The 14,787-nt window shown below is 37.2% G+C and overlaps 1 protein-coding gene and 1 long non-coding RNA gene across 2 annotated transcripts; both read right to left on the bottom strand.

Annotated features, from left to right (window-relative positions):
* Positions 1 to 443: 443 nt before the first annotated feature.
* Positions 444 to 3,149, bottom strand: LOC110918447 (ras-related protein Rab11D). Its single transcript, XM_022162761.2, has 2 exons — positions 2,701 to 3,149; positions 444 to 1,073 (listed from the first exon to the last, which is right to left on the bottom strand). The coding sequence occupies exons 1-2, from the start codon at positions 2,931 to 2,933 to the stop codon at positions 635 to 637; spliced, it is 672 nt and encodes a 223-aa protein (XP_022018453.1). The 5' UTR covers positions 2,934 to 3,149; the 3' UTR covers positions 444 to 634.
* Positions 3,150 to 3,632: 483 nt separating this feature from the next.
* Positions 3,633 to 4,355, bottom strand: LOC110918449. Its single transcript, XR_002581324.2, has 3 exons — positions 4,221 to 4,355; positions 3,895 to 3,955; positions 3,633 to 3,810 (listed from the first exon to the last, which is right to left on the bottom strand). It is a non-coding gene; the product is annotated as an uncharacterized LOC110918449 (long non-coding RNA).
* Between the last annotated feature and the right edge of the window lie 10,432 nt (positions 4,356 to 14,787).

The following is a 14,787-nucleotide window of genomic DNA, read 5'->3' as shown; positions in this document are numbered from 1 at the left end:
AGCGCCTACAATTTGACGTAAAGATAAAGGACAAAACTTGTAATTTACTCAAGAATAAATATATTGACATTTAGTTGATTGAATAAGGATAATACAAAAGAAGGCTAATATGTTGGTTTAAGAAGAGAATGCAGATAAAATTAGATAAAAAAACACTACTTTGGTAAATAGCTTTCAAGAAACACCATTTTGGTAAATATTTTCTCCACCAACACTAGTTTGGTTAAAAACTCCAATACCTTAAATTATTTAAAAAAAAAACCCTTAAATACAATCCAACCACTAAACCGATTGGTCCAACCAGTATTGATTCAACACTTCAACTCATGTCAACCAAACCATTCAAGAACCAATTTCCTAATATACTGGGTTTGACTGGTCAACCCAATCCAATTCTATCATCATATAATTAATCAAACAACAATCTAAAAAAACCGAACATCTAGAAAATTATAAAGTCGCTCATACACAAATGGTATCATCATTCATGGTGTGTTCTCTGCAATCAGCCATACAACAATCAAAGAATTTGCACAAAAATATCACCACCACCACCCAGAAAACAAAAAAAAAAAAAAAAAGAAATACTCTTCATCACAATAAAAGATATCTCATAGATATGAATATATGATTCTTAAGAACTACAACACGATTTCTTTTCCGGAATTACTTGTGCAGGACCAGGGACAATAATCTTCTTGCCAGCCAAAGAACCCGGGTTCCCGTTCTGCTCCTCATCTGCGGTCAAACTTTTCTTGTTGACTATTCTGAAAATCTCGGTCAAAACGGTCAAGAATGCATCCTCTACATTTGTGGACTCGAGTGCGGATGTTTCTAGAAAGAATAATCCTTCCTTTTGAGCAAACTCCTTGGCGTCTTCAGTGGGGACCGCTCGCTGGTCTTCCAGATCACATTTGTTTCCGATTAGAATAATGACGATGTTTTTGTCTGCGTGGTTGCGTAGCTCTTCTAGCCACCTTGGAATGTGGTCAAACGTTTGGCGTTTGGTTATGTCGTAAACTAGCATGGCTCCTACTGCACCCCTGTAGTATGCACTTGTCACCGCTCTGTACCTGTTCATCAACAAATTCAAATTTAGTTCCAAATGTCACGAACACTTACGGGTTGCGAAGATCTAGACGGGTTCGAAAGTTCCAACGGGAAAAATGATCTCCAGCTAAGATGCTGCGGGTTCAGACAAGTAACAGAGAATTTATGTCGGCCGTTCAAAAAAAAAGTTCCAAATGTCACATATTGCAAGAAATGGAAATGAAAGGAATTGGAATGAGATTCAATCTGTTCATACCATGTGTTTGGCTGGTCTGGAATGAAAATTGGAACAAATTAATAATTTCAAATTATAACCAGGTTAACTTTTAAACACAAAAATATAAGATTTTCTCATCATATACAGTCAGATTTGAAAAACTAATGGTCTAATTTGTTCAAACACTAGTCAACTGCGTAAGGCCACATAACATGCGCATCATGGAATCACATCGCATCAACTGCAACAATGCATTTCCGTCACCGCATAACTCATGTCTAAACCAACTACCCAACCCTCAAAAACCTAGCAACCAACAAAACAACCTAAAAAACACATGTTGATGCATACAAATTTAAAAATTAATCTTCTTAAAATCCACTACATGCAGATCAAAGTCAAGATCCATCTAGGTCACATTATCAACATACATCCTATAATCACAACAAATCATCATTACTCACATCAACACCACCAAATCAACCATACACAAATCACAAGATCCAACTCATAAGTCATAATCACATTCCATAACAACAAATCAGAACAAAAATGTCACGAACTGAAACCATCGCAAGGTATGGGACTTGTCGCACATCGGTTTTATGAGCAACAAATGTAGGGTTCATAGACCAAATATGCTCTCTCACCCACCAGACTAGTTTTTTAGGTCGAGTTCTCCTGTTTGGTCATAACAAAAAATGATATTCCACTCCTACATAAAGCTTATTTGGTTATAAGCAAACCAACGTCTCGTCTCTCAAAACCTAAGTGCATCATGCCTCTTAAAACTAATGTTACAACTTACTCACTCTCTCTCTCTCTTTCTCTCCATATCAGCCTACAAATTTGTAACAATCATCTTAAATCAACACACTAAAACAACTTAACCACCAAAACTCCACCACATACAAATCAAACTCAAGATCTAGGCTCAACAAAACCTCTCATTATCAACTCACACACCAATCAGACCTAACAACTCCTCACAACAACAATATCAAATCAAGCATAATCAAACCTCATATCACAAGATCCGCATCATAACATCATCCACAAACTAATCCATAACAACAAATCATAACATAAACGACATTCTGGTTCTACATAACGGTAGCCTCTTAAAACTAATATAGCAACTTACACACTCTCTCTCCATATCAGCCTACAAATTAAGGATAATAATCTTAAATCAACACAACAAAACCTCTTACCTGCCAAAAATCCACCACATGCAAATCAAAATCCAGATCTAGGTCAACAAAACCACACATTATCAACATCTAACTCATTAGAACTAAATCAAAACTAATAACTATCCACAACAACAATGCCAAATCAAGCATAATCAAACCTCACATCACAGCATCATCCACAAACCCTAGAATCACAATCTACAACAAGAAATCAATATATAAAACTTAAAACGGTACCGTTCTTGACCAGCAGTATCCCAGATCTGAGCCTTAACAGACTTATGCTGAATCACAAGCGTTCGCGTCTGAAATTCAACTCCAATAGTCGCTTTGGAGTCCAAACTGAACTCATTTCTGGCGAATCGAGCGAGTATTTGTGATTTGCCGACTGCAGAGTCTCCGATGAGCACTACTTTGAATACGTAGTCGATTTTCTGGCTCGGATCGCTGTAACCGCCACCGGTGGCCATAGATCTGCAACTGGAGATTGAAGATTTGCAGATTTTGTGTGATCTGATGAAGGAGAAGAAGAAGATTGTTGGAGTAATTGTAGAGAGATGTTATAGGAAGATGGTGATGTGATGCATGCGGATATTTTGGACTTGTTCCTCGGGCGGCTGTTCATGAGAAGATTTTGTACCTTTTTTTATTTTTATTTTTTGGATTTCATTTTTTTACTTTTGTTTCAACAGTTTTGAAACCGAGATTAGACTATCACAACCTAAACAAATATAATTTTTAATTAAAAAACTATTTTCTCTCTCTTTCATTTACACAACCCAACCCAAACCAATTCATTTTTCCACTCCCATCCACAACCCAATCAAAGCCAATATTTTATTAAGTAAACATGCTTTATAATTAATTTTTAAATTTTAAATAGAGCAAAGAGAAGAAATAAATTAAATATTATATATTTTGGTTTGGTTGAGCACACAACCAAGTTGTTTATCATTATTATATTTTTTATTGAGTAAATTACAAGTTTTGTCCTTTATGTTTACATCAAATTTCAGGCGCTGTCCTTTAGCGCAAAAGTTGACAGGCGGTGTCCTTTACCTTTCAAAATTTTGCACGTTTTGTCCTTTAGGCCAAACCCAGTTAGATTTTTTAGTTAAATATGGTCATGTGCAAAGCATATAAGGGTATTCTTGTCATTTTATATTCCTAAGGATTATTAAATAAATAAATTATAATAAGAGAATTTTGTGTAAAATATAAAAAATAAAAACTTTTAATCTCTCTCTAAACTCATCTAACTCTCTGTTTTCTCCTTCTCTCCTCTTTCTACCTATCTGTTATCAAAGAACTTGACGGAAAGAGATGATCATCAACACATTCAACAACCTGCAAAAAGAAATTCATTTATTATAACATTAAAACAATTATAAACTTAAATAAGTGCGAGTGTATAATCCAAAGTGATCATACCTCATTATGAATTTCCTCCATTTCTTCTTTCTGTTGGGTTTCGCTGAACCAGCCAAAAAAACTACACAAAAAATTTGAGTACACAAATAATATCATTAAAATTAAAAACAGAACAAAAACCCACAATATACAATCAAATTTGAGTACAGATATAACAAATTTCTGCCAAAAAGTTCCAAACTTTAAGCACAAAAATAATTATAAAGACTCTCTAAGCAATTCTTGATGACTAACAAGAAATTCTTGACACCAATTTCTATCAAATTGGGCGTCTTTAAAACGAAATAAAGATTAAAAACTTATAAAAAGAGTCAAAACGGGTGTACCTTTTCGAGCTCATCTTGGATCTCCTGCAACTTTTCGATGGTAAAAACAAGTTCGCCGTCGATTTGCTCATCGTTCTCCTGGTCGTTTTTGTCTCCACCTTCAACCGTTCCGATTCGCACGAGCTTATGATGATCGGATTCTGTTGATGCACTTGTGTCTGTACTTTGTCTGTATTCGGTCTATATGCAAACGATGTCCTTGTCAGTCTTGTAAGTTGACCAAGTCAACCGTCCTCCTGGTTTGACTCAGTCAACAGTTAGTAAATATGTTTGTGAAGTGTCTGAGTCGAAGGATGAGCAATCGAAGGATTATGTCTATCCTTCGATTGGCTCGAAAGATAAACCACGAAGGATACTGATGGACTTCGAAGGATATGCTATCCTTCGAAGTATATATGGATCCTTCGTTGGCCATTGTGGTCGACAGATGGTCCTTCGGACAATCTGTCTAATCCTTCGATAAGACCTGCTGTGTATGGGTATAAATACCCATGAAGTGTGTTGTTTTAGAGGAGACTTGAGAGACTTGTGAGATAGATGCACATAGAGAGAGTTTGAGAGCATTCTATCAAAACACACACACACACACTAGAGAGTTTGCAAGTTAGATTTGTAAACATTGTGCTTGTAACCGGAACCTTCATTCGTATTAATACAGTGGTGTTAATCGGTGAATCCTTGTGTGTTTGTGTTTATGCTTGTCTCATCCCGGTTTGCTTGCTAGCTTGGATTCCGCACTCGCTAGTGGGTTTGTATAACAAGGTTTAGGTTCGTCATCCTCCGAAGAGGGACCTACAAGTGGTATCAGAGCTAAGGCTCTTTACCTTGTTTAAAACCGGGTTTTTGTTCAAGTCTTGGGTTGTTTTTCGTCAGATCTGGAAAACTACCAGTCGCTGTGTTCTTGAAGTTCTTGATATCTTCATACTTCGAAAGATATCTTCATACTTCGAATGATCAGTTATTAAGTTCGAAAGATCAACACAAAAGTTTGAAAGATCAGATATTTTCTTTATATTTTCGAAGGGTCAACTTTTGTTTTTCGAAAGATCAGGCTGAAATTCGAAGGGTCACCTTTTATTATTCGAAAGATCATCAAAACTTTCGAAAGATCAAATTAAATTCTCGAAGGGTCAATTTAAAAAAAATCGAAGGGTCATTAGTTTAATCGAAGGGTCACTTTTTGTTCTTCGAAGGATCATCATCAATTCGAAGGGTCAACTCACCGTTCAGATCAACAATTAAAGGATGTTTTATTGATTGTGGTGCGCCGCCCAACTGACCAATAATCATCAATCTTTACACCACCCTCTTTTAGATAAACAATTAAAAAAAAAAAGTTGTTGATCAGGCCATGTGCACCGCCTTAATAGACCAATAAACTTGGTTAATGGTTGACTTTGTTCTCGGCTCAAGGAACCCCTCAAGAAACCATTATTAAATCAAAGCACCGTCATTCTTTGTTGTTGATTGGGGAACCGCCCAAGACACCCACTAACTTTTGTTTGTTGTTTATGATCACCGCCAAGGTTCACTTTCCAAGGAACCGCCAACTAAGACTAACAATCTTTGTTGATTGTGGTTTGTGATCACCACCCAAGGCACCCCCACAAGAAAATAAATAATTTCAATCAAAGTCAACGAAAGATCATGTGTTTCAGATTCCACATTCCAAGAAAATAAAAGGATCAAATATTAAATTCGAAGGATCCATATATTTTCATAGCGCACTTTCTTGTTGGTTGTAGTGCACCGCCCAAGACAATTGGTTGTGTGCTGTTGATTGTGCACCGCCCAAGCCCAAGTAACAAATAACTTTATTGTTTGTTGTTTGTTATTAGTGATCACGGCCCAAGGCACCGACCCAAGTAACAAATTAATTTTGTTGATTGTTTGTTTGTATCCACGGCCCACGTTTAGAAAATCACCAAAGCCCAAGGGCTGCGAATCATTTTTATTTTCGTTTGTATCAACTTACGAAATATCATCCTTCGAGACCGGTTTGGTGTTTGTCTTTCGTGTGATTTTTCGGTTGATCCTTCGACAGTGGAAAATACACGTGTACAAATTCTATCTCCATTAAGGGCCGAATCTCGCACACCATCTCGAATTACTGCAGAAATGGGAACAAACGGTCAATGGGATCCATCCGCATGGACTTTGAATCCGCAATCATCTAATACGCAATCATCTACTTCTCAATCTGATCAAGATTTCAAGAATGCTTGGATGCAGGCTATTGCCCCACGTTCAGCTGCCATCATATCTGCAAATCAGTGGGCATCAGTTACAAATCAAAGGCAAAGTGAACCGAAAATAACAACAAATTGGTTTGACAATCCAATACAAGCTCTTGTAAAGCCGGCTCCAACCACAGACTTGTATGGAAATCCATTACCCCCAGTTGGTTTACAACACCATCGTTCTACTGTAAAACCATCATCTCTTGACCCAAAGAACAGTAGTCAGACAAAATCGGCGTTGTATGCTGAAATTGTCAAAGATGCAAGCAATGGTGAATCCTCGGGAAATGATGACAGTTCTGAACATGACAGAAGTTCAGATGAAGATGTCTCAACTTCAGTTGAGGGTGATACAACTTCAAGTTCAAGTTCGAGCGAGGATGGATCTAAATGTGAATCATCAAGGGAGGTTATTAATTCTGATGCAGAAAGGCCAACACCTGAGAGTGATTCCAGTCAGGTATGTGATTCTAAACCTGATTCTATTTCTGCTGTTGTTGAATGTGCGAAATGTTTAGATTATGCAGAAAAGGAAAGTGAGCTTGAAATTACACTGCAACACAATCAAAAATTGATTGTTGATCTTGCTAAAGCATCTGAAGCTAACTTCTTTTTAGCCAAAAATGAAAAAGAGTTTAAAGAAACAATTAAGTCATTAAAACATGATGTTTCTGAATTACAAAAGGCTGTTTTGAGAAAACAACATGCTAATAATAACTTAATTGACACAATTGAGAAACAAATGGTGGAGTTAGCTACAGCTCGATGCGAATGTGATGCAATCAAGCAGAAATTGGACAGCTATTCCAATTCCCGCTTTGTTTTGGATCACATCATCAATGTTCAAAAGGAAAAGGGGGATGTCAGGTGTATTGGATACAAAAGTGTCCTCCCCCAATGAATCACAATTATGCCACATCACCAAATGACGAGGACATGCCCCGTTTTGAACCTACTGTGCCACTTGCGCGAGATGACTTTGCTGCAGGCCTCGGGTTCAAAACTGGTACATCTTCCTCGGGACAATCAGCTTCTGAGAATGTGGAAAATTCATCGTGTGAAAAGGAACAGAGTCCTCCCATCATTGAGGATGCTGACTCTTCAGACGATGAATCTGAAGAAATTGTGAAGCCACAGTCTAACTCAGTTACACCAGACATTCCAATTGAGAATCACATCTTGTGTGATCCACCAGTGAAACCGAGTAAGACTGAAACACCAAAGGCAGTGAAGCCCAATGTACCTAGCATTAAAGGGAATAACTTGTTGTATACGCTCAAGGGAGACAGCAAAATCTATTCTGACAGAGATTTTCCAATTAAAAATGTAAATCAAGATTTAATTGAGAAAGTTTTTGAAGGACGTACTGATAAGTTTTTGGGAAACAAAGGTAACAAAGTGACGGTCACTCAATGTGAACCAATTCCATGTGACCAAATAAGAAAACAATATGGAAACCAAAAACTACCGGTTGAGCGAAAACAACAAGTCAATTCTGGGAAGGGTAAGGGCCAAGTACAGGGAAAGAAGGCTCAGAACAAGAATGTTCAAGCACCAGAAATTCAGCAGCCTAAGACTGAACAACCAAAGGTTCAACAACCTAAAGTTGAGCAGTCTAAGGCTACTCAACCTAAGGCTACACAACCTAAAATTCAACAATCTAAGGTTGGGCAACCTAAGGTTCAAAGGGTGCAAAACAAAAGAGCTCCAGCTAAGAAAAGAGAACAGAAAGTGAACTTTGTTGGATCAAAGGGTACGGACAAACTTGAAACATTTCAAAATAAATCTAACATTGATTTTGTAAAACAAGTTAGAATTTTAAAACGAAATGATCAGAACAATTATACCCAACACACAAATGGATGTGACTTAGGTCCAAGCACATCTAGATCACAAAGTTCAGTGTCTGGTTCTCCGTCTGGTCATCAACATGTTTCTCCGAGGCTTGTAGAGCGGAGAATGTGTTTTGAATGTGGTACAATTGGACATATAATTCGAAATTGTCCATATCTTCATAAGTTGAAAGCAAAGGTTGATGATCCCCATGAACAACATCATGCCGCCCAAGAGAATAGAAAAGGCAAACAGGGCGAAAACAAGAAAAAGGATCGGAAGATAAACTTCGTGAAATCAAGAGGGACTGATAAAATTGATACTTTCAAAAACAAATCCAACAAGGATTCTGTTAAACAAAGTAAAATTTTGAAAAGAAACAGTCAAAACAACTATACACAACAAACAAACGGTTGTGATGTAGGACCAAGTACCTCAAGATCACGAAGTTCATCATCCAGCTGTTACAGTTATGATACTCCGAGGTTTGTTGAGCGGAGATCATGCTTTGAATGCTGTGAGTATGGACACATCATTAAGAATTGTCCATATCTCACCAAGAGAAAGTCAAAAGTTGATGCCCCCCATGGTAACAATTACCATAAAAGACCTGTTTCACCAAAACAGGACCCTCATTTTGTTAAACAACGAGAAAAGAAACAAAAAAAGAAACAAAGAAAAGAAGTTGAAAAAGTTTTAAAACCGGAGGTCATCCAAACAAAATCTGTTAAATCGGATGTTAAACATGAAAAACAGAAACAGATTTGGATACCAAAACCGGTAACTGTTTCAGGGGGAGCTGCATCAATTCCGAATCATCGGGAAATGGATGTTACAATTCTCGATGATGACGGACGACCCAAGTCTGTGAAGGCTTGGGTCCCCCTCTCCAACTAATCTCTGAATGAGTGTGCAGGATGTTCCAGGAGGAACTATTGATAGTCTTAGGATTGTTGATAGTGGAGCGTCCATGCACAAGATTGGCGACATAAGGCTCCGAAATATTGTTATATCTAGGAGAATGATGTTGTCATTAATGGAGAGGAAGGAAAAGGAAAAGTAGACAAAAATGTCTGATGAAAGAATGTGGCTGAATGAAGTTGCAAAATTCGACCAAATGAAGGACGTGACAAAATTTGGTTGTTATGGTTTTTGTTCGGGTCCTCAGGAAAGAATACAATGAAATGTGTGCAGAAGTCTTGGCATGGATTGAACATCCGCACATCATTTCTGAAAGAGAAAGTCAAAGACCTTCGCTGGTGCAACATGGAAGGCCAGCCGGAACCAAAGGTTTTTGATCGTGTTGCTGTGAAGAGATTTTTTCAGTAGCTACAAATTCGACCTTGAAGTCCACACCGGGTGGATATCAAGTTTGGGAGAGCACTCAGATTCCTTGCAATGCATGAAACAGTTGCAGGATACGGTTTTGAATTTCTAAATCTCTCCTATGCTTGTCGATATTTAAGCTGCTTTATGAATTATCATCTCATACGGCACTCTTTGACCTGACATATTGATCTAGAATATCGCCTCACACGTGATTGTTTCTCTATGAAACTTGTCAATGTTGTCATGGTCAGCACCGCTTACCGACGTGCCAACTCATTTTTCCAAAATTCGATAAATCATTTCTGATTAAAATTAATTTTGGAAAACGGCATTGAGGTAAAACACGAGTCAAAACCAACATCGGAAAATCATTTTTGTAAATATTTTTGTGTTTTAAATTTATCTTAGTTTATTGATTTTAGGGGGAGTAAATCCAAAAATCTGAAAATCCAAAAACATCGAAAAATTTTAAAAACACAAAAACAATAGAAAAAACAAAAATGAGTTTCCTGGCGAGCAAAAGAGAAAATGATAGTACATCAGTGGTCTATCCAAACCTCTTTAAACCCTAAATGAAAAACGATAAGCAGCTCTATATAAGATGTATCGGTAGGCTCACAATCATTTTAAAGTGTGCAGGGTGATATAAATCTTAAACCGACTGAAGACCAGGTAGGAACCATTCATTGGCATATGGTCTTAGTACCGAAATTTCGTTTGAGAGATTGCCGAGGTTCTGAGATATTCGGTCTTTATGCTGCTTATCATCTGGGTATCATGGTTGTATCTTTTACCGAAAAATAACGGGGACGCAAGTCTAGATCTTCCATGATACTATACATACGTGTACATATTACATACTGCATTCGACCTCAATAAGTGATAAACAATCACATGTCCATATCAAATAAGTGATAAAATATCACATTCTATCCGGGAGTCAAGTTCGTCTCTCTGCTGTACGGAAGTACTGACCTGTTCACGGACTTGCTCCTGTGCCCTCATGCATATGAAAATCAAGTTCCTCATCAATAAGTGATTATATCACATAGGGCTTGTTTTCAAAACAAAATAAGTGAGAATCTCACATCATATACGGTCAAACAGATGATAATCGGTATACTCACCGGTAAGATGAACCCTCGTGCATACCTTGATACGGGAATGTGTCGTGATGTGGATGAACACCGGTCGGTAAGTTTAAATCATACCTTAATGTATCTCCTAAACATGATTACATCTGATAAGTTGAGCTTAAGTGGACAACAATACCGATAATTGTTATAGGATGCTTATCTTAATGTTAACTAACTGAACAACAAGAGTGTTTTGGCATGACCGTACACTGATATGATTCTCTTACCCTCGAAACTCGCAAAAAGAATGTCTGTATATATTTATTTACTGCTTAACTTTTATTGTTTTTCTTTTAAACAGTTTCGTCGTTTGGTGCATATCAGCACGACATTAGCGGTGATGTCGTTTGATAACACTCAAAGGATTTTAAATTGTTGTCTTTTAATTTCAAAAATACCAAAAAGATTTTAGGCGTGTTTTAATATAAACTTTATAAAAGCCAAAAAGATTTTCTTTCTACTTTATTTTCGATCGTACGATGTTGGAGCTCAAGTCTTCGTTACCTGAAACCTGACTGAAAACCGAATTGACTAAATCTTCATAAACGGTCAAAATTTGCAAGTTTTGAAAGTTGAAATCTGAAATTGATAAATTTAAAAAACTTTCAAACTGTCGGACGGTGTTTGATTGTGACATGGTCATCCGTGTGTCACTTGTTTATGATTAACTATATTCCAAGCAGTTGTTCTCATTACGCGTTTAGATTTCTTGCATGTGCAGATTCTAAAGGCTAGGAGAACATGGTCGATGACAAAGCTTTGGAATGAAGACACGACATGAAGGCACTCAAATGATGAAGATGATCGAGTTGCCGCTGACCATCGTCAACACCACAAGGATCTCACTTCATAAAGATAAAGTTTTTCACGAGCATAACTCAAGGGGGAGCTTATGTTAAGGGGGAGTTTGTTAACACACTTCCTACATGATACGGGTAGTTTGTTGATACACTCTCTGCTTTCAATACGTGAAGACTTTGAAGATCCTCCGACATTGAAGACCTGAAAGGACATCAGAGTTTTGAGAACTCGAAGACCAAAGACCATCGAAGTTCGAGACGAGTCTACAACTATAGAAGATAAAGACAAAGCTACAGCCAAGGGGGAGTTTGTTGATGCACTTGTGTCTGTACTTTGTCTGTATTCGGTCACAATGTAAACGATGTCCTTGTCAGTCCTGTAAGTTGACCAAGTCAACCGTCCTCCTGGTTTGACTTGGCCCAACAGTTAGAAATATGGTTGTGAAGTGTCTGAGTCGAAGGATGAGCAATCGAAGGATTATGTCTATCCTTCGATTGGCTCGAAAGATAAACCACGAAGGATACTGATGGACTTCGAAGGATATGCTATCCTTCGAAGTATATATGGATCCTTCGATGGCCATTGTGGTCGACAGATGGTCCTTCGGACAATCTGTCTAATCCTTCACCAGACCTGCTGTGTATGGGTATAAATACCCATGTAGTGTGTTGTGGAAAGAGACTTGAGAGGACAGACAGAGAGATGCACACTTAGAGAGACAGACATTCTGTGGAGAGCATTCTGTCCGAAACTCACACACACACACTTTGAGAGTTTGCAAACTGATTGTAAACATTGTGCTTGTAACCGGAACCTTCATACGTATTAATACAGTGGTGTTAATCGGTGAAATCTTGTGTGTTTGTTTCTCTACTTGCTTCATCTCGGTTTGCCTACTAGCTTGGATTCCGCACTTGCTAGTGGGTTAGTATAACAAGGTTTAGGTTTGTTCTCGATCCTCCGAGAAAAGGGACCTACAGATTCCTAACCAAACACCCACCCACCACCGACCACCAGATCCAACCACCCACCACCAAACACCCACCCACCACCGACCCCCTTTCTCATGGTGGATACAAGCACCACCTGCCCAAACCGATTGGTTTGTGGTTGTTTAATATGAGGTTGGTCAAGTAGGTTTTAGGTATAGTTTTTTGAATTCGTTTGGTTTGATAAAGGAGTTTATTGTGTATTGTGTAAAGAAATATTGGAAAGGTGGGAGGAGTTTTGTAAGCATGTGATTCCGGCTACAAAGTCGCTGATGAGATTGAGCAATTTCCATTTTGATCTTCACTGAAGATAGAGGATTTCTGAATGTTGAAGAGACTAGAGAGAGGAAGTTTAGAGAGAGAAAGAGTGTGAATTATTTTGTTTTATTTTACATAATAGCCCCTTGATATAATTTATCTTACACAATAGCCCCTTGAATGGTAAAATTACAATGGTACCCTCATGTGCCTTGCACATGACTAGATTTAACCAAAAAATCTAACTGGGTTTGGCCTAAAGGACAAAACGTGCAAAATTTTGAAAGGTAAAGGACACCGCCTGTCAACTTTTGCGCTAAAGGACAGCGCCTGAAATTTGATGTAAACATAAAGGACAAAACTTGTAATTTACTCTTTTTTATTAAAAAAGTGACTTTATTTTTTGTCTTATTAGCCATATGGCAACCAATTGAAGAAAAAAATCACCATAGTAGATACTCTTACTAGGGGTGTGCAAAAAACCGAATTAACTGAATCATAACCGAATTAATCGACAAAACCGAGCCGAAAAAACCGAACCAAATAAAAAACTGATGGGTCGGTTAATGGTTTTTTTGAAAACCGAAAGTAGCGGGTCGGTTATGGTTATCATTTTTCCATACCCACCATAACTGAACCGAACCGAGATGTAATAAATCTTTGTAGGATTTAGGAATTTTCACCATATTTTTAATATTTGATGTGTTTGACTGAAGATTTTTAGTACTTATAGGTTTTTCATATCATTTTGTGGTTTTGGTTGAATGTTTATTTGAATTTATGGAATGTATCATATCACTTTATTTGAATATTCGATAATAATTGGTTTTAATATTATAGATTATATTATTTTTTAATACTATGTAATATACTAATATATACAAATTTGGAATAAAAATTTATTCCATGTTAAAAAAATAAGCTATTTTTAGCTAAGCTAAATACACGGTTAACCACCCATAACCGACCCGCTATAACCATCAAAACCGAATAACCAAAACCACCATAACCGATCGGTTATGGTTATGGTTATCCAATAACCGACATCACGGTTATAGTTGGTTTGGTGTACATTTTTAGTTGGTTTCTTTTGGTTTTACTTTCATGGGGGTATGTCCCATGTTTGAACTAGTAAGGATGTTACCTTACTACTTGTTTTCTTTTTTGTGAATATATAGAATCACCGGGGTAACTCTTTACCCAAAAAAAGACATCGCGGTTATAGTTATGGTTTTTAGTCAAAACGGACCCAAACCGACCCATGCACACCCCTAACTCTTACTAGGGATGTTGATCGTGTTTATTATTGGGATTTCGGGTTATTTGAAATTTTTTTTTGTGTATGAAATTGTATCCGATATTGATCTGTGTTTATCGGGTGGCTCAAGTCAGGTTGTTCTGGTTCGGACTTGTTAGTTTTTTTTTTTTTTTTTTTTTTTTTTTTTTTTTTTTTTGTTGTTGTTTACATATATGTTATTGTTTGAAAAATTCTAGCGCTTGTTATGTTTGGAAAGTTAATGTAATCAAAGGCAAGAATATAATCCTAATACCATTTGGAAGTTAATGTGTATATGTGAATTGTTGATAATAGGCCAAAAGTTGAAGAGATGAAGTGTAGATTAGTCGAGTTTTGAGTTATCTAGGTTTTTAATTTTAATAGGTTTAACCAATAACTGACACTAATAACAATTGGTTTAATTGATTTTCGGTAATCAGGTACCGGGTTTGTTTGGATTGGGTAAATCATGTACCGGTGAGATCGATGAGCCTGTCGGTTAGGGTTGGACCCGAACCACCAGTTATTAATCCGTTTGTAACACGGCTCATTTAAACTTGTTATTAATGAGAACCCACATACAAAGGAACTGAACTGATAACTTCCCTTTTTAAAACTGGTTCCTAATCCGAACGGACCTCACCAAGAACTAGTTTTGACTTTCGTTTAACCATACTAGAACCAGTTTTGGAAAAACAAAAAAAA

The sequence above is a fragment of the Helianthus annuus genome, chromosome 7 (assembly GCF_002127325.2).
Source record: "Helianthus annuus cultivar XRQ/B chromosome 7, HanXRQr2.0-SUNRISE, whole genome shotgun sequence".
NCBI classification, from domain to species: domain Eukaryota; kingdom Viridiplantae; phylum Streptophyta; class Magnoliopsida; order Asterales; family Asteraceae; genus Helianthus; species Helianthus annuus.
This window is presented reverse-complemented; position numbering and strand designations above follow the sequence as displayed.